General features: G+C 56.8%; 1 protein-coding gene across 2 annotated transcripts in view; it reads left to right on the top strand.

The window, feature by feature from the left end:
* Positions 1-24,960, top strand: part of LMX1B (LIM homeobox transcription factor 1 beta) — an 87,213-nt gene extending 62,253 nt beyond the window's left edge. The window contains exons 3-8 of one of the 2 annotated variants that reach the window (XM_016961674.4): positions 14,743-14,975; positions 17,048-17,229; positions 17,431-17,508; positions 17,653-17,719; positions 19,796-19,939; positions 20,252-24,960. In XM_016961674.4, the coding sequence (XP_016817163.1) occupies positions 14,743-14,975; positions 17,048-17,229; positions 17,431-17,508; positions 17,653-17,719; positions 19,796-19,939; positions 20,252-20,409 (862 nt within the window). In that variant the 3' untranslated portion in view covers positions 20,410-24,960. Of the gene's footprint in view, positions 1-14,742; positions 14,976-17,047; positions 17,230-17,430; positions 17,509-17,652; positions 17,720-19,795; positions 19,961-20,251 lie in introns of both variants that reach the window. The other variant, XM_016961673.4, reaches the window with a different exon arrangement.
* The last annotated feature ends 350 nt before the right edge of the window (positions 24,961-25,310 follow it).

The following is a 25,310-nucleotide window of genomic DNA, read 5'->3' as shown; positions in this document are numbered from 1 at the left end:
TGTTCAGTAGACAGTGTGTAAGACCCTGCACACTCAGGCAGGCTCCTGTACTCCCCAGCTTTCTCTTGCTCCAGGCACCCGCCCTTCCCTCGCAACCCTCTGCACCTTTTATTTCTCATTGATTCTCCTTGTTTCTCAGGACCTTTGCACACAGTGTTTCTCTCCTGCCTGGCCTCTCCGTCACCTCCCATCCTTGCCTGGCTGATCGCCCTCCTCTCCCCGTCTCAGCCCAAATCTCTGTCTTCCGAAAAGTGGCCTTCTCTGACTTGCTCCCCACCACAGTCCCCAGGATGGGCTGTCTCCCAGTGGCTTGTTCGCTGCTGTCCCCAGCACCCAGCACCGCACCTGGCACACAATAAACACCGCATCAGTATTTGGGGGAATGGATGAACTGGCAGGAAGAGGAGGATACCCTGGGAACTCCATGCCATGGGGCTTGGGACGTGCCCACCTGGCCTTTGAAGGATGAGAAGCATTTTGCCAGACTCACAGCGGGACAGTATTCCAAGTAGAGCGTGGACAAGGTGCAAAGACCAGGTGGCTGGCTTTCTCTAGCAACCTGTCTGCCACCCCAGTTCTTCCATGACCAAACTGGGTGTATTGAACAAGTTACCTCCCCTCTCTGAGCCTCAGTTTGCTCATCAGCAAAATGGGGGTGTTGGCAGAGACCTTTCAGACCTTTCAGAGTTACCAGGGGTGGGGTCCGCAGATCCCCATAGGGAGGACTTGCGCACAGTTGGCGCTGGGTAAATGCTGGGAGAACTGCTGCGGGCGAGGGGAAAGGGTTAAAGCTAGGCGCTTTTTAATTGTCAAATGACTGCGGGCGATTAGCACTGGCAGCTTCCTCAATAATCGCTCTTCTCTGTACCTGCTGGGAGCTTAATTAAAAAACAAAGAGGCTCAATTTAAAGGCCATTACTATGCTAATGCGGCCGGGCGGGCGGTGATTAAGCGGCTCAGGCAGGCAGCGGGCGGCTGGGGCGGGGCATGGGGCGATCAGTTACCCACTAAATGGGCGGGCTGCGTGCCCTGCCTGTCCCGAAGGCCGAGCCCTGACCTGCCTCGCCTGCCCTTTGCCCGTCCCCAGCCAGAGCGCAGAAGACCCAGGGATGTGGTCCCCCAGATTCTCTTCTCCATCCGTGGGAGAGGGTCCCCATCTCTGGCAGGAAATGAGTGGCACCCACACTTTCATATACCTCCTTTTAATTCCTGCTCCTGCCCCCTCCTCTCCGAGCTCCCCTGGGCTCAGCATGGGGTCCTGCTCCTCTCTGGCACCCCCTTCTCAAGATATTCTCTCAGGCCTCTGTAGATGACTCAGCCAGGGGACTCATCTTGCCCACCCACTACTGCTATGTCTCCACAAAAAGCCCGGCACAACAGGTCACTGGCTAGAAGCAGGTATCAGGCTCCCAAATCTCTGGGTCATTTGCTTCCCAGTCCCCAACTACCTTCCCAACCTCCAGGAAGGCAGGAGAGTGTGGCGGTTACCAGCCCAGCTGACCTGGGGCCCCAGCTCTGCATTTCACCAGCTGGGTGACCTGTGTAAGGAAGAGACTCCTACCTCCGGTAGTGGTCATGAGGCATCGGTGAGGCCCCTGAGTGTGAAGCTCTGAGCACAGGGCTGAGCTGGTTCCCGTGAGTGTAACGTCTAGCAGGAGCGTCTGCCAGCTTCATTCACAGCCTGCGTTCAAACATTCGAGCAGGAGCACAGGGCATGTACTCAGGGCATTGCGGGGAGGAGGAAGCTTAGTCCAGATCTCAGGAAAGAGACTGGGTAGTAAGGCCCTCCATGACTGGGCTAACAAAGTTGGTGCTATCTCTGGCTGCATTAAGAGGAGCATAGGATGGGAAATAAGGGAGGAGATGGTTGGTCCTCCCTCTGGAGGAGAGAGCTACCATGCCTCAGGGTCTTATATGGACAGACTCAGGCTCATTCAGAGGGTGATTAGAATGTGGAGAAACTGCTGGGCATGGTGGCTCACGCCTGTAATCCCAGCACTTTGGGATGCCAAGGCAAGTAGATCACTTGAGGTTGGGAGTTTGAGACCAGCCTGGCCAACATGGGGAAACCCCATCTCTACTAAAAATACAAAAAATTAGCTGGGCGTGGTGGCCCGCGCCTGTAATCCCAGCTACTCGGGAGGCTAAGACAGGAGAATCGCTTGAATCCGGGAGGTGGAGCTTGCAGTGAGCCAAGATCATGCCATTGCACCCCAGCCTGGGTGACAGAGCGAGACTTCGTCTCAAAAAAAAAAAAAAAAAAAAAAAACAACAACAAAAAGACTGCGGATAAGCTGCCACAGGAGCCTAACCAAGAAAGGGAGGTGTCACTGTCTTTGAGTCCCTGAAGGGCAAGAAGGAGCTCACTTAGTCTGTGGGGCCCCAGCTGAAGCTGGGCATTTGAACCCAACATATGACACCCCCAAATCTGTCTCAACCCCATGCTTTTTACCCTGAGCATGTTTTTATCACCTGCCTGGTAAAATTTGTAGTAATAAACTTTGGTAATTTTGTTAACATTGAAAACCACCCATCCTGATCCTGGGGAAAATTTAACTTGGTAAAATAATCCATACAAAATATAACTGACAACGGTGACAAGACCACAGTAAGATGTGTCACTGGCCACAAATTAACCAAAGAGTCCATCAGCAGGATCCAATACAGGCAAAAACCTGATGCTAGAGGAAAGCTTTATAGAAAATTTTTCATGAAAAATAATTATCTCAATGAGAATAATTTTAGGGAAATAATGGGGAAAGTAGAAAATTATTTGACTCTACTAGAAAGAAAATTGATTTAAAAAAATGCTTTAATGGAGTTTGTTCCAGAAAACACTTGCTCAAAGAAAGTTTATTAGTGTTGTTATAGCCCTAATTAAAATGCTATGGTCTATGTACAGCAGTCCAAAATCCTTAAAGTCATAATGGTGGGGTCAAAATATCAGCTGGGTCAGCCACTTGGACACCCTAGTGGTACCCTGGAGATCTGACACTCCGCTCGCATGGAATACCTGCTCTCCCATTCTACCAGGAGCCCCCTGAAGACTGTGACCCTGCTGATTCCCCATCACCTAGCACAGAGCTTAGTCATGGTGGCTGCTTGCTAGTGCCTACAGAATAGACAAATCATATAGTGAAAGTTTCAGCCCTTTCAGGAGGAACTGAGTCACTACACGGCGTTTGGCACAGAACAAGTAGCTAAGTATTTGTTGGACGGATGGAGGCATGGATGTTTGTATGGATAGCTGGTGGAGAGGGTGGATGTAGCTAAGTATTTGTGAGCTGGATGGAGGCATGGATGTTTGTATGGGTAGCTGGTTGAGAGGGTGGATGGAGGGGGGATGGGTAATATATGGGTGGTGGATGGATGGGTAAGTGGAAGGATAGATGCATGCATGCGTGGATGTTTGTATGGGTGGATAGATGGTTGAAGGGGTGGGTGGATGGGGGACAGGTGGATAGATGGGTAGGCAGATGGGCAGATGAGTGGATGTATGGGTGGATGGATGCATGGATGGATGGGTGGATAAATGGATGATTTTATGAGAAAAAGAGAGGTACGACCTATCCTCCTTAGCGCAACACACAAGGTGTCCAGCCTGACCTTTCTTTCTCGCCCACACTCCAACCTGACCACTGTCTCCAACCTGACCCACTATCTTCCTAACCCTGAAAATGGCCTCCATTCCCTTCATGCCATTGTGGTTTTTCAACTTCTCCCTCCCAGAATGGGCTCTCTGCTTTTCCACCTCTACACAGAGCCTGACTCTGGCCTCAGACACACACATTCCCATCCCAGCCCCAACACTTCCCCCATTGGAATCCTCTGAACTCTTTGAAGTCTCCAGAAAGTCCTTCCTGCCCCACCACTCTGCCCTCCACCCGGCTAAGTTTGAATGTCTTCAGACTGCCGTGGAGCCCCCACCCCTTACTGGGCACCTGGCTCTGGGCCTGGCCTATTCTGGCCATGCAGGGCCCCGGAGAGAAATCCAAAGGCCTCTGCCTCCCGTGGCCCTGGGTTTCTCACCTTCCACGTGCGTTGTCAGCCCTCTGGACTGTGGGCACCATCATCCCCCCATAACCCTGGTGCCCCCACCCCAGGCCAGAGGCCCAGCAGCTCCGTGCTGATGAAGCAAGTGCAGAGTTGTTTTGGGAGGTGGCCAGGGCAGATGAGGTTAAAGCAGGAAAGGGCTTCAAGAACAGGGAGGTCCAGGAAACCAAGCACAGAGACTGGGAGGATGAGCAGGAGCTGGGAGGCCCAGTGTGCCAGGCTCAAACCCCAGCTCAGACACTAAGCAGCTGTGTACCCTCTGCAAGCAGCACTTTCCTCTCTAGCAAAGAGAGTGATGATGCCTACCTCGCAGGGGTCTTACAGAGGAGGAGTCCATGGGCAAATAAAGCCCAGAGCCTGCTATGTGGGCAACAGTCAATACATCTTAGTAAGCAATAATAACGATAATAATGAATGTTGGATTTGGCAACCAGGAGCTGGTGACCTCAGTGAGAATGGGGGAAGGTACCTGGGACTAGCTCAAAAAGGTACCTGGGACTAGCTCAAACAGTTTGATGAGCAGGTGGGAGGAGAAGGTTCCTACTGCAGACCAGGAGAGGGCCTGGCTCATGGTAGGTGCCGGGTAAACGTTAGATGAATGGGTGAATCACCAAATCATCAAATGTATTGAATTCACTAGTGAAGGGGCAGAAAGAAGGGGGAAGAGGGTGAACTCAAAGGTCATGAAATAGTACAGGTAAAGCCCTTCACACAGTGCCTGGCACATCATAGCTCGCAGCCTCCCTGATGCCCGGTTGGTCCAGGATTTCCTGTGGCTCTTCTAGCCTGGACTAGAGTCCCAAGTTCAGCCAGAAACGATGCAGGGAAGGATGGTCAGAGGGATGTGATGCTCCACCTCCTACCTGCACCTGACCTGTCTCGACAATGGCAGGAGGGCTCCTGCCTGTCACCAGGGAAGGTCTGGTCCCCACAGAAGCCTCAATATCCCCACCACCCATCGGAAGTCAGAGCCCCAAAGGTGGGAAACCAGTTGTCAGATGCCAAGCCACATGGACACAGCTGCTCACCCTGTAGCAGTGTGTCTGTGTAAGTGTATCTGTGTGATTGTATCTCTGGGTGTGTCTCCATCCTGGCAGCATCTCCACACAGCATCTCCAGTCTGTGCCTCTCCCTGAACTCCAACCTCACACAAGCAGCTGACCCTGGACCTATCTGTCCACATGGCTGCCTAGAAGGCAGCTCAGACCTAACACATCCAGGGCTGCACTCCCTGTTCTTCCCCTGCCTCCCCACAGACGCCATGTCCTCTAGTGGCAACTCCATCATTCCGGATGCTCAGCCAGGAGATCTGGGACTCATCCCTGATGCCGTCCTTTCTCCCACGTCCTCTCAGGCCCCTGTCTGCCTTCACAAGGCTTCCCCTGCCCTCCTGGCTCTGAGCCGACACCTTCACTGTGCTAACTTCCCGAAGCCACTCCCTGCTCCTCCCTCTAACCCGGTGCCCCCCCTACAGGTGCCTAAGGAACCTGGTTAAAATGCCAATCAGAGGCGGACACAGTGGCTCACGCCTGTAATTCCAACACTTTGGGAGGCTGAGGTGGGTGGATAATTTGAGGTTAGGAGTTCGTGACCAGCCTGGCCAACATAGTGAAACCCCATCTGTACTGAAAATACAAAAATTAGCCGAGTGTGGTGGCAGATGCCTGTAATCCCAGCTACTTGGGAGGCTGAGGCAGGAGAATTGCTTGAACCCGGGAGGCAGAGGTTGCAGTGAGCCAAGATCACGCCACTGCACTCCAGCCTGGGCGACAGAGCGAGACTCCATCTCAAAAAATAATAATAATAATAAAATAAAATGCCAATCAGATCACACCCCCCCACCCTTCCCAGGGTCCCTATCTCATGTGATCTGTCCCCTTTGCCCCCCAGCTCTACCTGCACCTTGTCCCCATCACTCTGCTCCAGCCACACCCCAGATACTTGCAGATACTTGGTCCCCAGGGCCTTTTTTTTTTTTTTTTTTTTGATAGAGATGGGCTTTGGCCATTTTGCCCAGGCTGATCTCAAACTCCTGGGCTCAAGCAATCTACAAGCCTCGGCCTTCCAAAATGCTGGGATTACAGGGGTCAGCCACAGAGCCCAGCCTCCCCAGGGCCTTTGCACTGGCTGCTCCCTCTGCAAGGAGCCACTTCCCCCGATATTGTAGATACCATCCCCCAGGTGTCTGCTGGAATGTGTGTCTCATTCATGCCTCTGACTGTCCCTTCTAAAGCTGCAGCCCCATCTCTCTTCCCTGTCTTCACTCTTCTTTGCCTTGTAGTCACCATTCGTCATACTCTGTATGAAATGGATTTATCTACGTGTTAAAATAGATCAGTGTTACTGTCCTTCCGCCTATGAGAATGTCCTCCACCGGTAAGAAGGAACTGGGGGTGGGGGCATTGGGAGGGGCTGTCTCTCTTCTCACTGCTCTAGCCCCGCCTCCAGACAGCGCCGGCCCGCACATAGTAGACGCTAAAGAAATATTTGTGGGGCCGTGTGCGGTGGCTCACGCCTGTAATCCCAACGCTTTGAGAGCCCTAGGTGGGGGGATCACGAGGTCAGGAGATCGAGACCAGCCTGGCCAACATGGTGAAACCCCCATCTCTACTAAAAATACAAATATTAGCCGGGCGCGGTGGCGCCTGCCTGTAGTCCCAGCTACTCGGGAGGGTAAGGTAGGAGAATCGCTTGAACCCGGGAGGCGGAGGTTGCAATGAGCTGAGATCACGCCACTGCACTCCAGCCTGGGTGACAGAGAGGCACTCTGTCTGAAAAAAAAAAAAAAGAAATATTTGTGGAATCGCCAAATGTGCATGTGGGCCTCCCTGGCCAGGCTGGCCTGGGATGGCTCCCCGGGCTCCCGGCTGTGCCCGTCCCTCCCTGTCCCTGGCCCGTGACCTCCAGCCCCGGCTGGGGGCTCCCGACAGCGCCCCTGGCGCGGATCAAAGGGCCGAGGGGCCGGCGGCCCCGCACAGCTGCGGGCCGCAGGAAGCGCAGGGGCAGCCCTCGCTGCAGGCCCGGCCCCGACGCGGCGAGGAGGCCGGGGGAGGCCGGGAGGCTGGGAGAGGCCCCGCGAGGCCCGCAGAGCGCGCCCGTCTCGCCGCGCATTCCAGCCGCGTGATTGACGCGCGTACCGGGGCCCCCGCCCGCGGCTCCCGCCGCCGCCCGCCCGGCCCGCGGCCGCCGCATCAAAGCAGATGTTTGCAGCTGGTTTGAGTTGGATCCCCATCAACAGGCCCTTTTTTGTCTCAAAATAAAAAACAGCTACGCCCGGAATGATAAGGACGCGGCAGGCACGTGGGGGAGATGTCAGCGAGTCCGGCAGGGAGGAGGCCGGGCGGCTCCCTCTCTAAGTGACAGGCTGACTCTAGCAGCAGCAGCCGTGACCCCCAGAGTGTCTAGGGTCCTGTCGCCTAGCTCCTGTGAACTGCAGCTCATCCTTCAGCCGGCATCATCAGAGCCCAGTCCCGCCCACAACCATAACCTCAGCCACCACACTGAGCGCTTACTGTCCGACATGCTCTACAGCCTGCCATTCTGGGCACCTCGCCACCAGCCTAGGAAGGAGGTGTGACACAGGAAGGTCAATACATTATGATGATTACCCATAAGGTGGGAATTGGGGTCACCAGCTTTCAAATGGGAAAACCAGTTCAGAGAGCGGAGAGGGCTTGTCCCAAGTCAGGCAGCTAGGAAGTGGCAGAGCCGGGATTCAAATCCATTCCTTCTGCTCCAGAACCAGGTTCTTAGGTATGTGTTATGTCACCTTTTCCAAGAAGTCCCCAGATAGACTCTTGGTGCTTTCTGTGCCTCTCTGCTTGCCCAGCATGCCCCAGTACCCCATCCAAGCATGTGTCCTACGGGATGAGATTCTAACTCCATGCCCCAAGTCCATGAGCCCAGCCCAGAGTCAGCCTCCATGGGTGTTTGCTGGGTGAATGTGAGAGGGTGTAGCCGGTGGGAACAGAAGGGCTGCAGTTGCAAGGGCCAAATCTCATGGTCCCCATGGAGGGAGGAAGGTGTTTCCAGCAGTGGTTGCTGCAGGGACCGTGGGCTTGGGCATGGAGAGGCCCTAAAGGAAGCCAGCCTAGAATCTGCCTGGTCCCCAGTGCGGGGCATACCTATAAAGGGACAGACAGACAGGGAGAGCACAGACCCAACAGTGCAATTACGGGGCTTCAGACAAAAAAGGGAGGTGGGGAAGAGAAAGTTCCAGAGACTTAGACTGGGGAGGAGAAGAGAACACACACCTATTAAGATCCCTCCTGTGCCAGACGCTGGGCCATGCCTTCCCACACTGGTTAAAATCACCAGATTCTCAATTACCCAGGGAGGGACAGGTCAAACCCCCATTTGACAGAACAGGAATCTGAGGCTTGGAGAAGGGATGTGAATCACCCGAGGCTGTGCAGCTGGTGATGGAGGTGTGGCAGCCACACCTGAAGATGGAGTGGGGGCTGACAGAGCTCTTGAGTGTGCAGGGGAAGGAAGGGACACAGGACAGAGGGTCTGATTGGCTCCCCTTGAGTCAGATGTCCAGGCCTGGTCCAATCACTTCTGGTCACAAGAGTCACTTAGTACAAACATGGTCCCCCCCGTGGTCTTTCCCTTGGTACAGGGGATGAGGGTGCTTTTGGGGTGGGGGACTCCCAGCCCTGCAGGAGGCATGCGTGGAACTCCACTGATACAAATTCAACAAACTGGACCCAAGTTGTGTTGTTGTGAAGGGGCTGGGGGCAGGAGGGCAAGTTCACTTACCTTGTTACCTGGTGGCAGTTTCAGACCCCTAGGAGCAGAATACCTGGTGTTTTTTTGTGCTAGCTGGCTGCCCATTTAGTTTCACACATGGTTGTTCATTCATTTGACAAACACTAACCACCTCCTCCATGCCAGTAAATTAGACCCAGTATCTGATTTCTGGGTTGGTAGGGACTTCAGACGCACAAATAACTGGAGAGTGGCTGGGATTCTGGCTATCAGGGAAGGCTTCACAGAGGAGGTGACACTTGAATTGGGTCTTCAAGGATGAAGAGGAGTTTAGCAAGATGCAAAGGAAGGGGGCAGAGAAGCCAGGCCTCGGAAGCAGATGGAATTTTAAGCACTAAGGAGGCAAGAAGGGACTTGCTATGTTCAGGGAGTAGTGAGAAGCCTGGCCGAGAGAGCTGGGTGTCTCGGGGTGGGTGGGGCCTTGAGTGCCACAGCGAGGTCTTTGGGCTTATCCTGACATTTTGGGGTACTCTTGGACATTCAGAAATGAAGAGGTTTGTAATCTAACTTCATGAGGAGGCAAGACCAAACTTTGGGTGTCTCTCTCCCAACCTTCTGCTTTCTCTCTGAAGTGGTAGGTGGCAGTGTCCTGGACAAAGGCTGGGAGTTGCCCTAAGCTGTGGCGGAGGGGCTGGACAGGGTTGCCTTGAGGAGTGGAAGAGGCCTACTGAGAGTAGAGAGACCTGAGTGGAGTGTGAAGTGTGAATTGTTCTGAGAACCCGAGGAAGAGCCACACAAACTGTAAAGGGCAGTGACGGGGTATGGGAATGGCACCCTCAGAGGAGGGTAGGAGATCTTGACTCAGCAAGGGTGGTAAGCGGAGAGTTAGGATGGTAAGTCCTGGAGAGTTGATAACAATGATCATGATCACCGTTTATTGAGCCCAGCCCTGTAAGGCAGCCTCTGTCATCATCCCCATTGGACAGATGGGGACAGAGGCTCAAGAGAAGGGACTTGTGCAAGATTCTAGTGCTAGGAAGTGATAAGGCTGGGATTCCAAGCCCAGTGCATGCTGTCTGGACCTTAAGATCTGGGCATGAAGACCTGCTTGGAGAAGCTGGAGTGCTCCCAGTACATTAGGAAGCCAATGTTACTGAAGGTGAAAGAATCAGCCATACCCTATGTGTCTCTGCAGCTGCCAGTGATTTAAGTCGAGACCATCCTGGCTAACACGGTGAAACCCCGTCTCTACTAAAAAATACAAAAAATTAGCCGGGCGTGGTGGCGGGCACCTATAGTCCCAGCTACTCAGGAGGCTGAGGCAGGAGAACAGCGTGAACCCAGGAGGCGGAGCTTGCAGTGAGCCGAGATCGTACCACTGCACTCCAGCCTGGGCAACAGAGTGAGACTCCGTCTCAAAAAAAAAAAAAAAAAAAAAAAAAAGAAATTAATCAGATTAGTAATCCATGTTCAAATGCTCCTGAAAAAATTGGCTTTCAGAGTTTTGTTCATTAGCCTTATGAGTTTAATAAATTGAGCATTAAACAAATAAACCCGTAAAAACTCAGAGGATATGGAGATATCTTCTCACAGCCTGGGACTCTTCAAAGGAGAGACATCCCTGAAAATGGAATTTCTTACTCCATAATATCAGATGATCCCCTGGAGGGGAAAAATGTGTTTGGAGGTGGGGGAGATGTGTATGGCCACCCCCACCTTCTGGAGGCCGGGCTGATGCTGAGTAATAAGAACTTGAGGTGAATCGGGCCCCAAGTCTCAGGAACAGACAGACACGGGCACGGTACCCAGGGCCCAGGGTAAAGGCAGCTTATGAGCAAAGGCACACGGAGATGCACAGAGCAGGGAGGGAGTATCTGGAGTATCTGGTGATGCTGCCGTGTGACCTTAAAAGAGTGACCTGGCCTCTGCACCTTTCTGTGCTCATCTGTAAAATGGGAATGGAAACAGCATCTTCCTTTGAGGGTTCTGTGATGATTGAATGAGGTGATGCAGGCAGCTGATAACTGAGCATTGTTAGTCCTCAATAATGTTCTGAGACTGATAACGGAGCCAGGAGTGCTCTGTCCAGATCAGGCCAAACAAGCTAGAAGGGCTGGCCGGAACCCGGGGTGGTGGTGAGAAGGAGGCACAGCGGGGCCCTGTAAACCCAGTCAGCGTCAGGGAGGCTGCCCCCAGGAATCATGGAGACTCTAGCAAGGGTGAGCAACAAAGGAGTTTTGGGCACACACCGAACAAAAGAAATGTGGGGTACCTGGAGTACCTTCTTCATGCCAGCATGGTGCCGAGGGCTTTAAATGCATCCAGCCCCTGCCAACAACCCCATGGTCGGGGATGATCATTCCCTTTTTTTTTTTTTTTTTTTTTTTTTTGAGACGGAGTCTCTCTCTGTCGCCCAGGCTGGAGTGCAGCGGTGCGGTCTTGGCTCACCGCAATCTCCACCTCCCAGGTTCAAGCGATTCTCTTGCCTCAACCTCCGGAGTAGCTAGGATTACAGGTGTGTGCCACCATACCCGGCTAATTTTTTGTATTTTTAGTAGAGACGGGGTTTCACCATGTTGGCCAGGCTGGTTTTGAACTCCTAACCTTAAGTGATCCGCCCGCCTCAGCCTCCCAAAGTGCTGGGATCACAGGCGTGAGCCACCACGCCGGCCTGATCATTCCCATTTTATAGATGAAGAATTTGAGGTTCAGAGAGGTCAAATGCCTTGCCTAAAGCTGCACAGCAAGGAAGTTATGGAGGTTGTGCCCGCCACACCTGCTGCTTTACACTGACAACTCGCTACATCTTCATGCTGAGATGCAGGCAGTGTTGTCCAGCCCATTGTATAGATAAGTGAGCTGAGGCTCCAGAAGACAAATTACTTGCCCGGTCACCAGCTAGCAAGTGGTGGGACAAGGCATGGAACTCAAGTCCATGTGATTCCAATGCCACCTGTCTGTGGCTGGGCCTGCTTCTCAGTGGCTGGCTCCATAGTCCTCCGTGGTGGGAGGCACGAAGAGAGGGGGAATGGGGGCTCACAGACAAGAGGGGACCCCGCTGGTATCCCCAACCCCTCCCACACACGCCATTAGTCACTCTCACCCCAGCACAGTAGACAAAGGCAGCCCCATAATTGGGAGTGAGTATTTCATGCATCCCCCCCGATGTTTTATTGGGTGGAGAGATGCTTGGAGACCAAACGGAGGGCGCATTCTGTTTATAAAGTGCGCGCAGTTTGTTTTATTTCCTGAGTTTTTGCAATCTAGATAACAGATGATGCCCTGAGTGGCTGGCGCTGCCTCCGTAATGGCGGCACCGAGCCTTTGGAGAAGTATTAATAATAGATTGTGTTGATGAGTTTGGAGAAAGTAGCAATCGACCCCCTGCTGCCAAGGCATTAGCGCGGCTGTTCTGAGCACAGCCAGCACTGTGGCTTTGACTGCAAATGCAGGTCACCCGCCCTGCTGCCCCCTCCCCAGCCTAAGAAGGTTTCCTCTCCGGGAGTCACCCAAGGTGTGCTGACCCTGGCCCGGGACCCTGGGACCCTGGCGCTCCCACGCTAGCAGCGACACGGCCAGTGTCTGTCCACTCAGAGGCCGCAGAGGTCAGGCTGCAGACCTTAGTGTGGCCACTAGGTCAGGTGGAGTGTGGGGAGGGGACAGAGGGGCAGTAGGGGTTGGGGGAGGACCACCCTCCATGTCAGAGCACCGGGTTCTACAAACCCAGGCTCTTTCCTCAGCCCCTCGGGAGAGCTGGACAGCCAGCCAGATTCCTAGGGCCTCTGCCTAAAGCTGTCACTGACAGTTGGGTAGGTTGTGCCCTGAACAAGGGGATTCAGCCAGAGGGTCAAATTAGAGCCAAAATCCAGCCCACATTCCCCTTGCAGAGCCATGCCCTGCAGGCTGGTGGGGTCCAGCATGCCCGAAGCAGAGCCTGGCCTCAGCCTCAGCTCACCCCAGGCCTTTACTCACCTACTCTGTAAACACTCACGGAGGCCCCCTTGAGGATCAGATGGGGCCAGGTCCTGTCTCATGGAACCCTGGTAGAGGTGGTAGAGTTGGGCACAAACAGGGACATGCATTGTCATTCTGCTGTGATACCCGTGTACTGAGTTACATGCTCAGCATCCTCGAATCCTGACAACAGCCTTCAGGAAGGGCTTGACATCTCCATTTTACAGGAGTAAACTGAGGTGGGGGACGCTGAGGGGAGCATAGAGGAGGCTACCTCCCCCAGACTGGGGCATCAGAGAAGGCTTCCCAGAGGAGGTGGCATTGGAGTTGGGCATTGCAGGATGAGTAGGAGCCTGCTGGGTAGAATAGAGGTGGGTGGCAGGGGTTGCTGGGGGTGCCCCCTGCTGAGTCCTCTGGCCAGTGCCCAGGCAGCATGCAGAGCTCAAAGTGGCCCTGCCCACTTCACCCCACCAGCTCGCCGTGGGCGGTTCTGACGGCAGCTCCAGGAAGGGAGGCAGGCGAGTGCCTCCCATTTATGGCCATTTCTGTTCCAGAACCGATTAGTAGAGAATTGCAGCTGTAATCTGTGCCCGTGATGGTGGGCCATAAAGAGGGATGGGATGTGCACAGCGCTCCCAAGGTGGCGCCCGCAGACATGGCCCGGGGACGCCGGGAATGAAAAATGGTTTTAATTCCCTCCCAGCAGCAATAATTTGATTCTTCATAAATTTTTCCATCAAAGTGTTGTTGAGCTGAGTTCCCACAGAGCAGGACACGTGACAGGGTGGAGGAGTGTCGGGAGGAGCGGTCAGCAGACACAGCAGAGGAGGGGCCGTGCTGCCCAGCCCTCCTGCTAGTGCTGACCAGGGCCCGGAGACCACCTCTCCCAGCCCTCGTTTGTCTGCAGAGATGATGGGAGATGAGAGATGGAATCACGTTGTCATGTGGAAGCTGGATTAGGCCCAGCCTGGGAGTTGCCTCCAGCATTTACTACCCATGCGACACTGAGCAAGCAACTCTGCCTCTTAGCACCTCAATTTCCTCATCTCTAAAATGGGGTTAATGTTCATTCTTTTCTTGCAGGGTTGTTGCAAGAATTAAATGCGTCTCTGCACATAAGATGCTTAGAGCAGGGCTGGCACTCTATACGTGCTCAATGAATATCTGTTCGTGATGGAGATGCGTAAGCTGAGACGGAGGGATGGGAAGGTGTTAGCCAAGCCAAAGGACAGAGAAAGATGGGTCGAAAGATGGCTGCCATGATAGTGCTCTGGAGAAACTGCAGGCTGTTCTTTGGGGCTGCAGCCTGGGGTAGCAGAGGGTAGAAAGGGAAGAGGCGGGATCATGAAGGGCCTTGAGTGCCAGCCTCAGGAGCTCGGATGGTCTCCTAAGGGCACTAGGGAGCCATGGAAGAGTCTGGAGCAGGGAAGCAGCTTGATCCAATTTGTATTTTAGAAAGATCCCCCTGGCTCCTGTGTGTGTGACGGTTCCTGTGTGGGCTGGGGTTTGAAGGATTGAAGGGGCCAGGAGCCCAGAGAGGGGACCAGGCAGTTGCTCGGGCAGGAGAGGAGGGGCCCAGGCTGGGCAGTGGGTTGGGCAGGGCTGGGAATTGCTTGGATGTGTTGGTGAGGGAGGATCAGAGGAGAGGCAGACCAGGGAGCTGAGGTAGAAAGGATCCTTTCCAGCCTGGGGCTGACCTGGCCCCCAGGGAAAGTTTGAGTGGACCCTCCACACTGCCCTCTAGTGGCCACCATGTCTCTGAGCTGGAAGGGCCCTGAGCTGCCACGCCCGGGACAGGTGACTCTAGGCAGGATGCCAGCACCCACCCCAGGGTCACTGGGGGCCTGTAGGCAGAAGAATAGGGCTGCAGGGCCCTTCTGCTGTCTGACCCGGTGCCCAAGGAGGGCCTCTCCCTCCCACCTGGGCCTGAGGGTCAGGGTGGCAAGAGGGAGAGGCCCTCGGCAGGAGTGGCCTCTGGGAGGGACTTCTGAGCACCGCCAACACGCCCGCTTTGTGCATCCGCAGGCTCTTCGCGGCCAAGTGCAGCGGCTGCATGGAGAAGATCGCCCCCACCGAGTTCGTGATGCGGGCGCTGGAGTGCGTATACCACCTGGGCTGCTTCTGCTGCTGCGTGTGTGAGCGGCAGCTACGCAAGGGCGACGAATTCGTACTCAAGGAGGGCCAGCTGCTGTGCAAGGGTGACTACGAGAAGGAGAAGGACCTGCTCAGCTCCGTGAGCCCCGACGAGTCCGACTCCGGTGAGGCCTGGCCTGAGCGGGGGGCAGGCCTCAGGGACGGGGGTTGCTGGGGTGTCCTGGAGGGGAGTCCCGGCTGGAGAAGCCACCTCCTGCTTCCAGGACCTGAGCTGCACACAGATGGTACATGCATATCCAGATGCACACGCGCACTGACGTGTCCACCTGTGTGCACATGACACGAACATGCATCCCCCCAGGCACACTACCCCTGAGACCTACGCATCCATACATATAAACATATGTGTGATCACATGTGTGCACACAAGCACATAAAATGCATGCAGGAATACCCCTACCCTGAGTATGGATACATGTACATGTATGTGGAGATATGTGTTCACATACCCGGGAATTCAAAAGCCACACCCAGGTCCACACACACAAGTGTACACACTTAAGCATACATACACATACGCACATGACACAGCACACTTGTGCACTAAACACCGATCCACATGGCTGCACATATATGTTTGTCCACATGCTCACATGTACTGTGGATTGTGCTTGTGCACACACACACACCTCTTGTTCTCTGGCCCACCCCCCTTACCCTCTCTGCCTTGATGGCCCCCCGCCAACCCGCAGCCCAGCTCCACAGGGGTCTTCACCAGCACCCAGTCCACAGGCTGGGGATGCCTGAGAGGCAGGGAGATGATGTGCCTTCCCCTTCTCAGCCCCCTGGAGCCTTTAGCAGTGAGAAGCAAACAGCCTCGAGCCAGCCTCTGTTTCCCAGCCGAGGGGAGGGGGCTGGGCCCTCTGTGCTGGAGGGAAAGACCCCATTTCCCAGGGTGAAGGACCCTCCCTCCTCTGCTCTAGCCCCCAAAAGGACGAGGCCAATTTGAAGGCCTCCTGGCAGACAGGGCAAGCCCAGCCAGGAGTGAGCCTTAAGGAGGGAAAGCCCAGGAGGTGGCTTTGGTCCTTGTTCTTCCTGGGAACAGTGGGGAAGGACTGGAGCAGGAGGCATGGAGAGGAGGTGTCCCAGTCTGCCAGGTCCCATGGGTAACCTGGAGCCCTCCGGCAACAGGATCTGCCACATGGGAAGGGTTTTCCATGGCCAGGGCCTGCGTGGAGGCAGTGAGCCCACCACCATCTGTCCCTACCCATCCCTGGGCAGGGCACTGCTGCAGCCAGCTCCATGGCTGCCAGCTGCCTGGACTCCTGAGGAAGAGCAGAGGCTGGCCAGCCCCAGCAGAGGGGGTCTCAGTGGGAGGAGATCACCCGTCTCATACTCCAAGAACAGGATTGAAGAAAGGAGACCAGCCTGGGGGGCAGCGGGAGGCCCAGTGGTGGCTGGGGAGGCTTGGCCATCCATCTGGGGCTGCTGGCATTTCTGAGACCCAAACCTGGGGCGGGGAAGTGCCATGTGTGCATGGTGGGTGTGGCTGTAGCACTGGGAGAATGCACATGCTTCCGCACGCTGTGTGTGTCTGTCCAGATGCATGCATGCCTGTACGTTCCTGCCTGTGAGCATGGGCCCATGTGTGTGAATACGCCTGTGAGTTGCACGCGTGAGGGCCTTTGTGAGCCCACGTGTATGTGGCAGCAGGTGAGTGTGCATCTTACGAGTGTGTGCGTGCATACGCTGTGGTCAGAAGCACTCTTGTGTGAATATCTGCGGCGTGTGTCTTTGCTTGCACACTTTCGTGTATGTCCACACAGCCATGTGCACAACCATGTGTGCACCTGTCTGCCTGTTCCCCGAGTGGGCCTGCCTTCCTGAAAGTGTGTGCAGCCACATGTACGTGTGTGCATGCCTGTGCTGTGGTTGTCCGAGGCGCACCTGTGTGAGTTCCTGTGCAGGTGTGCCTGCGGCCCAGGATGAGGGAGTGAGGCGTGTGTGCCGGGGAAGGGACTCGCAGGGTACAGCAGGCAGGAGACCAGGGCCCAGATGAGGCAGGGCCTGTGGGCCACGGGAGGGAAGGAGACCTTATCCTGGGGCACTGGGGAGCCACGGCAGGTGTCAACAGAGGGGACAGGCTCCCGTCGGGCAGCAGGTTGCCGAAGGGGACGAGGCTGAGGCCTGGGCTGCCCCCGCCCCTTCCTCACAGGCCGGGTTGTGTCCCCCACAGTGAAGAGCGAGGATGAAGATGGGGACATGAAGCCGGCCAAGGGGCAGGGCAGTCAGAGCAAGGGCAGCGGGGATGACGGGAAGGACCCGCGGAGGCCCAAGCGACCCCGGACCATCCTCACCACGCAGCAGCGAAGAGCCTTCAAGGCCTCCTTCGAGGTCTCGTCCAAGCCTTGCCGAAAGGTGAGGGGCGGCCGGGGGGGCGGGGCTCAGGCTGATGCCCGCACACCCACTGCCTTTCTGGAGACCACCCCCTGCTCCTGCTGGGGGTAGGGACATCCCTCCATCCTCCATCTCTCCGCACATCCCATCATACCCCTAAACCCACCATCTCCCAGTTGCTGCCCCTGGAGGGCCTGACCTGTTCCCCTCTCTCTGGGCCAGGTCCGAGAGACACTGGCAGCTGAGACGGGCCTCAGTGTGCGCGTGGTCCAGGTCTGGTTTCAGAACCAAAGAGCAAAGGTAAGAGGCCACCCCCCATCCCCACTGGCCCCGGGTAGGGTGGGACTAGAGGGGGCAGCCAGAAGACTATGGTCCAGGGGGCGTGGGGCTGGCTGTGCCTGGGGGCGAGGGGCAGCACCGGCCTGAACTGCGCTCTCCCTGCAGATGAAGAAGCTGGCGCGGCGGCACCAGCAGCAGCAGGAGCAGCAGAACTCCCAGCGGCTGGGCCAGGGTGAGCCGGGGCTGGGGCCGGGGCTGGGCCAGGGTGAGCCGGGGCCGGGGCAGGGCCTGGGCCAGGGTGAGCTGGGGCCGGGGCCAGGGGTGGGCCTAGGCCAGGGTGAGCTGGGGCAGGGGCTGGGGCTGGGTGAGCCTGGGCCAGGGCTGGGACCGGGGCTGCACCTGTCCCAGGGCTAGGGACAAAGGGGCCCGGGATGTTTCTTTTAACAAAACTTCTGAAAAGCCTTCCACCAAGGCCATCAGATCCCAGGGAACTTCTGCTTTAAAACCACTGAGACAGAGAAATAGAGAAGCCATGGGGACTAGGGGACCCAGGGAGGAGAGATGGCAGAGTGGCGGCCTGGAGGGTTGGCAGAATTTCTGCAATCAAAACAGCAACAGTCTACTCACACTCACTGCGTGCAGACACGGGTCTCAGCCTTCAGCACACCCCATCTCACCCTGTCCTCATAAATCACTGCAAGGAAGGGTATTGCCATGTCCCATTTCACAGATGAGGAAACTGAGGGACTGCCTGGGATCCCTCAGCCAGTAAGGCGCAAAGCTGGACCTCAGCCCCAAGCCTGGAGCTCAAGCCTGTACCTTTAACAGGATGACACTACCCCACTGCTGGAATTCTGCAGACAAAGCTTGTCAGGGCATGAAGGGCCTGGGGAGTCGGGAGGGACTAGCTGCAGGGGCATGAGTCAGGCCCCCTCATCACTGGGCTTTACCAAAAATCGTGTTTCCACATCAGAATCTTGAGCCAGGGCTGGTCTCCTGGGCCTTCAAAGCCATGAGGGAGGAGCAGGGAGCTCCCTGGGACTGCTGAAGCAGGCGGGGGACAGAGCTGCCTGCGCCCTGGTGAGAGGGAGGCTTCTGGGCAGGTGCCAGGGCACCAATGGGCAGATACCAGGGCACTGGGGGCCAGGCCAGTGTCCCAGGCTGGACTTGGCTTCTAAGGACACAGCCTTAGTGCCTGCTGCTTCCTCGCTTCCCCCTCTGCCCCTCCTGGGGCTGCAGTCACTGCCTCTGGTCTCCCAGCCATGTCCTGGGCTATGTCTCACCCCTCAGTGTTCCCAGCTGCTTCCTGGACACAGCCTCCCTGAGAAGGTCCCACAGTCCCCCCAGCTCATCCCAACCCATGCCGTATCCTCCATCCTGCCTCCCTCCATCCTGCCCACATGCACATGGCATGCCCTGCTCCTCCCCACCCTTCTCTGCAAATGGCACCACCGTCCGCCCTGTCCGAGCCAGGAACCAGGAGTCACCTCTGACCTTCCCCATCCCACACTGCTGATCCACTGAGGTGCCAAGTTGGGGATTGAAGTCTTCTCATGTCTCTCGCACCCTCCTAGGAGCTGTCTCTCCCACAGCCACCTTGACAGAGACCCCACCCTTCCTCTGGCTTCCTCACCCACTGGCCCCAGCCTTGGTCTCCTCCTCCAGCCTTTCTCACCCTCGTCTACCAAACCCTCCAGCGGCTCCCAGCGGCCTCGGGGACCCCCACCCAGCTCGGCGCCCCAGGGCTCCCCATGACCTGTGGTCCCTCTCAGCTGGTCTCCCCCACACCGACCTCTCTCCCTGCCTCTTGGCCCCACATGCTGCACCCTCACTTACCCGGCGGTCTGTCTCCTCCATGCCTTTGCCGCCCCTCAGCCTGGCTTGCCTCCCCTGCTCCGGCCTGTTGAGCCCCTGCTAGTTCTTTAAGTCACATCAGGGCGGGGGCCCTTTCCTCCAGGAAGTCTTCCCGGGGCCTTTTTGGCCTGGGTCTGGGACCTTGGTGCTCCCAGATGTAGCGCAGAATCACTATTGCCTGTGTGGGGTCTGCCCCCTCCCTGGATCCCCTGGAGGGGCGGGGTGGTGGGAGGAAAGAAGATGAGGAGGGGAGGACTCTGGCTTTTGGTAAGCTGAGCCTGGAGGAGGAGCTGGAGTGTGCACCTGGGGAAGGGGCTGGGGAGTCAGTGTCTGGACAGCTTCAGCCAGAGTGGGGTGCCTGGGGAGTCCCAAGGAGATCAGAAGGGGAGGCTGCTGGGGTGTAGCTGGGAGGGCGTGGACCAGGCCAGTGGGTGAAGGCTCACTGTGCCCCCAGAGGTCCTGTCCAGCCGCATGGAGGGCATGATGGCTTCCTACACGCCGCTGGCCCCACCGCAGCAGCAGATCGTGGCCATGGAACAGAGCCCCTACGGCAGCAGCGACCCCTTCCAGCAGGGCCTCACGCCGCCCCAAATGCCAGGTGACCACATGAACCCCTATGGTAAGCCGCCCTACCCCCACCCGCCCACCCCAGCACAGCCCCTGCCCCCTGCCAGGCCAGACAGGCCTGGGGCCAGGACAGCCACCTGCTGCCTTAGGGCTCAGGCAGCATGGCCAGCACAGCCCTCCTGCCTCCTGCTGACAGGAAGGGCCCCAGTCCTTCTTGGCCGGCACTAGTCAGCAGGCCATCCTGTCTCTCCCTGGCCTCCAGTCACACAGCCTACAGGGCAAACAGGGGGCCCCCAGGAGCCCCAGCCTGTACCCCGGTCCTGACACCCCTTCTGCCCCCCAGGGAACGACTCCATCTTCCACGACATCGACAGCGATACCTCCTTAACCAGCCTCAGCGACTGCTTCCTCGGCTCCTCAGACGTGGGCTCCCTGCAGGCCCGCGTGGGGAACCCCATCGACCGGCTCTACTCCATGCAGAGTTCCTACTTCGCCTCCTGAGAGCCAGCCAGGTGCACGGACGCTTGGGCAGGGGCCTGGGGGGGACTGCCGGCCTCTGCGGCCAGCCTGGCCACCCCCGCCCTGCTCTCCGCACAGACTACAGACAGCCATACGGTGCCCTCCCCTCGGCCAGCTGGGCCTGACCACTGTGCCCGTTGGGTACAGCCAGACCGGTAGATGGGCACAGCCTGGGCAGGGGCTGTGTCCTGCCCACAGAGACCTTGTCATCCCCAGGGACCCAGAGCTCTCGGACGGCCACTCGCCTCCCAGCCCCACCTCGGCCTCCATCGCCTCCTCCCCATCTCTTTTTTGGGAAGCTTAAATTCTCTCTATTTTTTTAAATGTCCTCTCTGTGTCCATGGCCCTCCATGCAAGCCCCAGGACAATGGTGTCATGAGGCGGTGACCTGAGAAGCGTGTGTACCTGTGCCCCAGCAAGGGCAGGGGTGGCCTCTGGGGGCAGGCCTACTGCCTGGAACCGCACACCCCTCAGCCTGAGTCTGGAGCAGCAGTGGGGAGGGGCCTGAGGGGAGGCACTGTTAGGAGGCGGGCTCGGAGCCTGAGCCTGGGCAGGCGCAAAGGGACAGAGAGGCACGTGCAGACACATGCACACTTGCAGACAAACCCACGCAAACACACACACAGCTGTATGGGGACACCAGAAGGGACAGGGATGCTCAGCGGGTCTGTCCTGCCTTGTCAGAAAGAGAAAAGGAGGCCAGGCAGGGGACCCCCCCAGTTCTTAAGAGCGATTGGAAAGGGAGGAAGGGGAGAGGAAGAGGCGAACTTGAAGCATCGGACCCAGTTGTATCCCAGCCTGGGCCCAAATGGGGGCAGCCTGGGCAGGGAGGGCAGCCCCAGGCCCCACCAACTCTAGAGGCAGATGGAGCCCCCAGAACCAGGTAGCATCAGACCAGACAACAGAGCCTCCAGTGGTCAGGGACTTCAGAAGCACCTGCTGGGCACCCCATCTGCAATGTGGTCCTCTCCCCAGCCACCTCTGCCTCCCCTCACATACCTCCAGTGACAAGGAGCTCACTAGGTCAGCGAGCCCACAGCAGCTGTGCTGTCCTGCATCCCAGAGCCAGGCTTCCCCAGCTCTCCCTCTTAACACTGTCCCCCAGCAGGCCTCCGGCTGTCCCTCTAAAGGTGTGGGGCAGGTATCACTTCACCTTCCCACTGATGTCAGCCAGCCGGAAGTGAGCAGGCACATCACCTCTCCTGCTGTGGCACCCTTCCTCTGTTAATTTGGCCCAAAAGACAATGATTTGGCCACATGACCTTAGAGATTCACCCTGCCCTGCTGTAGCTAAATCCCCGGGTCCCACACGCAAGTGACAGCTAAGCCACATCTGTTTTCTGTGTATATGCAGGATGGGGGCACCTACTGGTTTGTTTTGTTTTGTTTTGTTTGAGACGGAGTTTCGCTCTTGTTGCCCAGGCTGGAGTGCAATGGCGCGATCTCGGCTCACCACAACCTCCGCCTCCCAGATTCAAGTGATTCTGATGCCTCAGCCTCCCTAGTAGCTGAGATTACAGGCATGCGCCACCACGCCCAGCTAATTTTGTATTTGTAGTAGCAACGGGGTTTCTCCATGTTGGTCAGGCTGGTCTCGAACCCCCGACCTCAGGTGATCTGCCTGCCTCGGCCTCCCAAAGTGCTGGGATTACAGGCGTGAGCCACCACGCCCAGTCTGCACTTACTGTTTAGACTGAATGAGGGACCGTGACCTCTTTCCTTTTCCATTCCTTCTTACTCGATTCGTTCCAGCCTGTGGAATTTCTCTGCACCCTGATTCAGTGACAACTGCTCTCCTCTCTCCCAGCACATCTGCCCAGTGAGGAGTTGGCCCTGGGTCTCACCTGAGGTGTGTGGACCGGGGTGGCCTCTCCCTGTTTGACATTGGCCCATTAATGCATCCTCTTTGGGGGACACATTCCAATTGCATTTCCTGCCCCCTTCCCCCAGGGCAGTTGCAGAAGATTGTGTCAGGCGCCCTGCTGGAAGTCAGGTGCACTAGATCCATCCCCAGCCCCAGTCTGCTCAACTCTATCCCTGTCAGAGCAAGGAGGCTGGGCTGCTGGGGCCTGACTGGTGAGCCCACCCTGTCCCCTGGTGATCACTGTGTCCCCTTGTTCAGGTGCTCACAACCCTGCCTTTAACTCTGAGGTCAAGCCCTAGGCCACCACCCTAAAGTCTGCCTGGTCCAACCTTTGAGCGAGTAAGGATAATGAATGTCCCTTTTCTACCTTTGGGGCCCTCTGCCTGGATCTCTGGAATCCTCTAAGTTCAACCTGTTCTGTGGTTTTGCTCCCGTTTGCTGGGAAACTCAGTCCCCCCAGAATGTCCTGGGCCAAACTCCTCGCCTGACATGTGGCCTCGTGTCACCCATTGGGCCCCAGCAGCCAGCTAGCCCTTCTGCAGCTCTTCTTACAAACAGAGCCTCTCCAAGGACCTCAGTTGATGTTCTGGTCCTTCTGCCACCTCAGCCCACCAGGGTCCGTGCCACCATGGGTCCCTTGAGCAGCAGCTGCACTGGCTTCTGGAGAGACACCCCTCTTTCTCCTTTTGCACATGCACCATCTGAATCGTGCCAGGGACATCCTGGGCAGATTCAGGGGCAGATGCCCTATCCCCCAGGAGACCTGGCCCTTCTCTCTCAGACCCAATAAGTTGGAAGGGACGTCAGAAGCGGTCATCTCATCTGCCCCTTATTTTATAGTTGGAAACCCTGAGGCAAGAGAGGGAAAGAGGCCTGTCCAAGGTCCAGGTTAGTGACAGAGCTGAGCTGAGAACAGGGACGTTGTGCCCCACTGTCCCCTGTGGTTTGTGAATGACCTCCAGGTCAGGGGGTCACAACTTGTTCTTAGTAAACTTGCCAGCTGTTGGGGTCACATATTCCCATTCTGGGGCCTCACAAACCCCCGAATCCAGCCGGGACCCCATGCCAGGAGCTGGTCTAGGGACAGCATGCTTGTGACCCACAGACTGTTAAAGCCAGAAGGGACCTCAGAGAGTCCCTTATGCTGGAGGCGCCCTGTCAGCTGTGGCTAGGGGCCCCTTGTTCTATGCTGTGCCTTGCTGCCCACGGGCTCCCAGACACCAGTGCCCACTCTGCCCAGCCCCGGACTGGGTGTGGCTCGCAGATGAACAAGATGCAGGGCCTGCCTTGAGGGGTGTCTCCTAGAAGGAAAGCCAGACTCTCCGGCCCAGCCAGAGAGTCCAGACATGGCAGGGACCCGTTTCTCAGATGAGGAGCCTGAGGCTCAGAGAAGGGAGGTGATGTGTTCAGGGCCACCCAGCAGAAGCCTGCGGGGCCCGGCAACCTTCTCCCACTTTATGGGAGGAGCTGCAGCCTTGGCTGGGAGCTGGGCGGGGAGTAGCCAGGACCACCCCTTGCCCGTGCCGTGACATGGAACCTTCATCACTAAGGGGGCTAGAGTGGGAAGAGGGAGATAACTGTGTGGTCTCCAAAGCAAAAGAGAATGAGAGGTGGGCAAGGGGTGTCTTGGCAAAAGACCAAGTTCCACTTCCCTGCTGGGGAAGTCAAGGCTCAGAAAGAGGAAAGAATCGCCCCAGGTAACACAGGGCAGAGGAGGGACAAGAAGCTGGGCATGGCCCCAGCCAGAGCCTCATCTGCCTACTCCGTGAAGCCTCCCAGGTACTCTGCTATCCTGGGAAACACACAGGGAGGCCACACAGAGACACTGCTCACAAGGGTCAGACCAAGGTGCCAGCACAGCCTGGAAAGAGCTCAGAAAGGGGGTTGGTGCACGTGGCTGGGCATCTTAGGAGGCTTCCTGAGGGTGGGTAAAGGTGGGAAGCCCTGGCGCTGCATCAGATGAGCAGGGCCTGGCAGGGACAAGCCTCTTCTCCTTTGGGAAGCCCTGCAGCCTCCTAGCAAGAGGCTGATTCCCCACTCTGCCCCCATCTGAATGTCCTTTTCATGTTGCACGCAGGGAACCTCAGGAAGGAGGATTGCCTGATGCCTGCCTGGCTCCATCCTTGAGCTCTGGGCACCACCTAGGGTGAGGGAGAGCCTGCAGCTCTGGGGCTAAGTCTGCCCTGGGGGGAAAGGGCTCCACGCTCACACGCACGCGCTCGCACACACACACTCACACCTGGACACACGCGGAGGCTCGCCAACCCATACTCACAGGCACATGTGGCCTGGGGACTGGGGGAGCAGGAAAGACCCCTCCAACATTTGGCCCTTGGAAGGCGCCATTGCCAATGAGCCTCTTTGCTGGTTCCCCCGACCCCACCTGGGGGTCCCATGGGAGCCCAGCCCAGCCAGGTGTGGGGATGGGCCACCGGCCATTCCTGTTTTCCTTGTACAGACAGATTCTCACTACCCACCCGCCATCCCCAGACACATTTTATTTAATAACTTGTCATTGTTAAATTATTTATTAGCGTTTACCACACCACCACCCCCACCCTGCCCTCCACTCTCACCTTCCACCTCTTCCCACAACAGCAGAAAATGGAAACAACAACAAAAAAAGATGAGACATCAGTATATTTGTAAATAAACCGACCTGTACACTCCTGTGGTCTTCTCCTTGGTGGGCAGGGCCCGGGTGGAGGAAGGGGCTGTCCTGGGCCTGGGCCGGTCTTTGCACGTGACATTAGCAGATTTGTTGATGGCCACCAGGGACAGCAGGTCCGGAGGCGGGAGGGCTTGAGGTCCCTATTCTTGCCCAACCCTCCTGTGATTCTCTTCTCTTCCACCTTTGTCTCATCCCAACCCCGAGCCATCTCCAACCTTAAAAGAAACGCATTCACCCCATCTCCATTTCACTCTATCCCATTCTCCAACACTTTCATTCATTCAATCAACCAGTATTTGTGAAGGCCCCTTAAGTGCCAGCCACCAGGCTGAGAACTGGGGATTGGCT

Source organism: Pan troglodytes, chromosome 11 (genome assembly GCF_028858775.2).
Source record: "Pan troglodytes isolate AG18354 chromosome 11, NHGRI_mPanTro3-v2.0_pri, whole genome shotgun sequence".
Taxonomy (NCBI): domain Eukaryota; kingdom Metazoa; phylum Chordata; class Mammalia; order Primates; family Hominidae; genus Pan; species Pan troglodytes.
The sequence above is the reverse complement of the archived record's forward strand: the minus strand, read 5'-3'. Positions and strand labels throughout refer to the sequence as shown.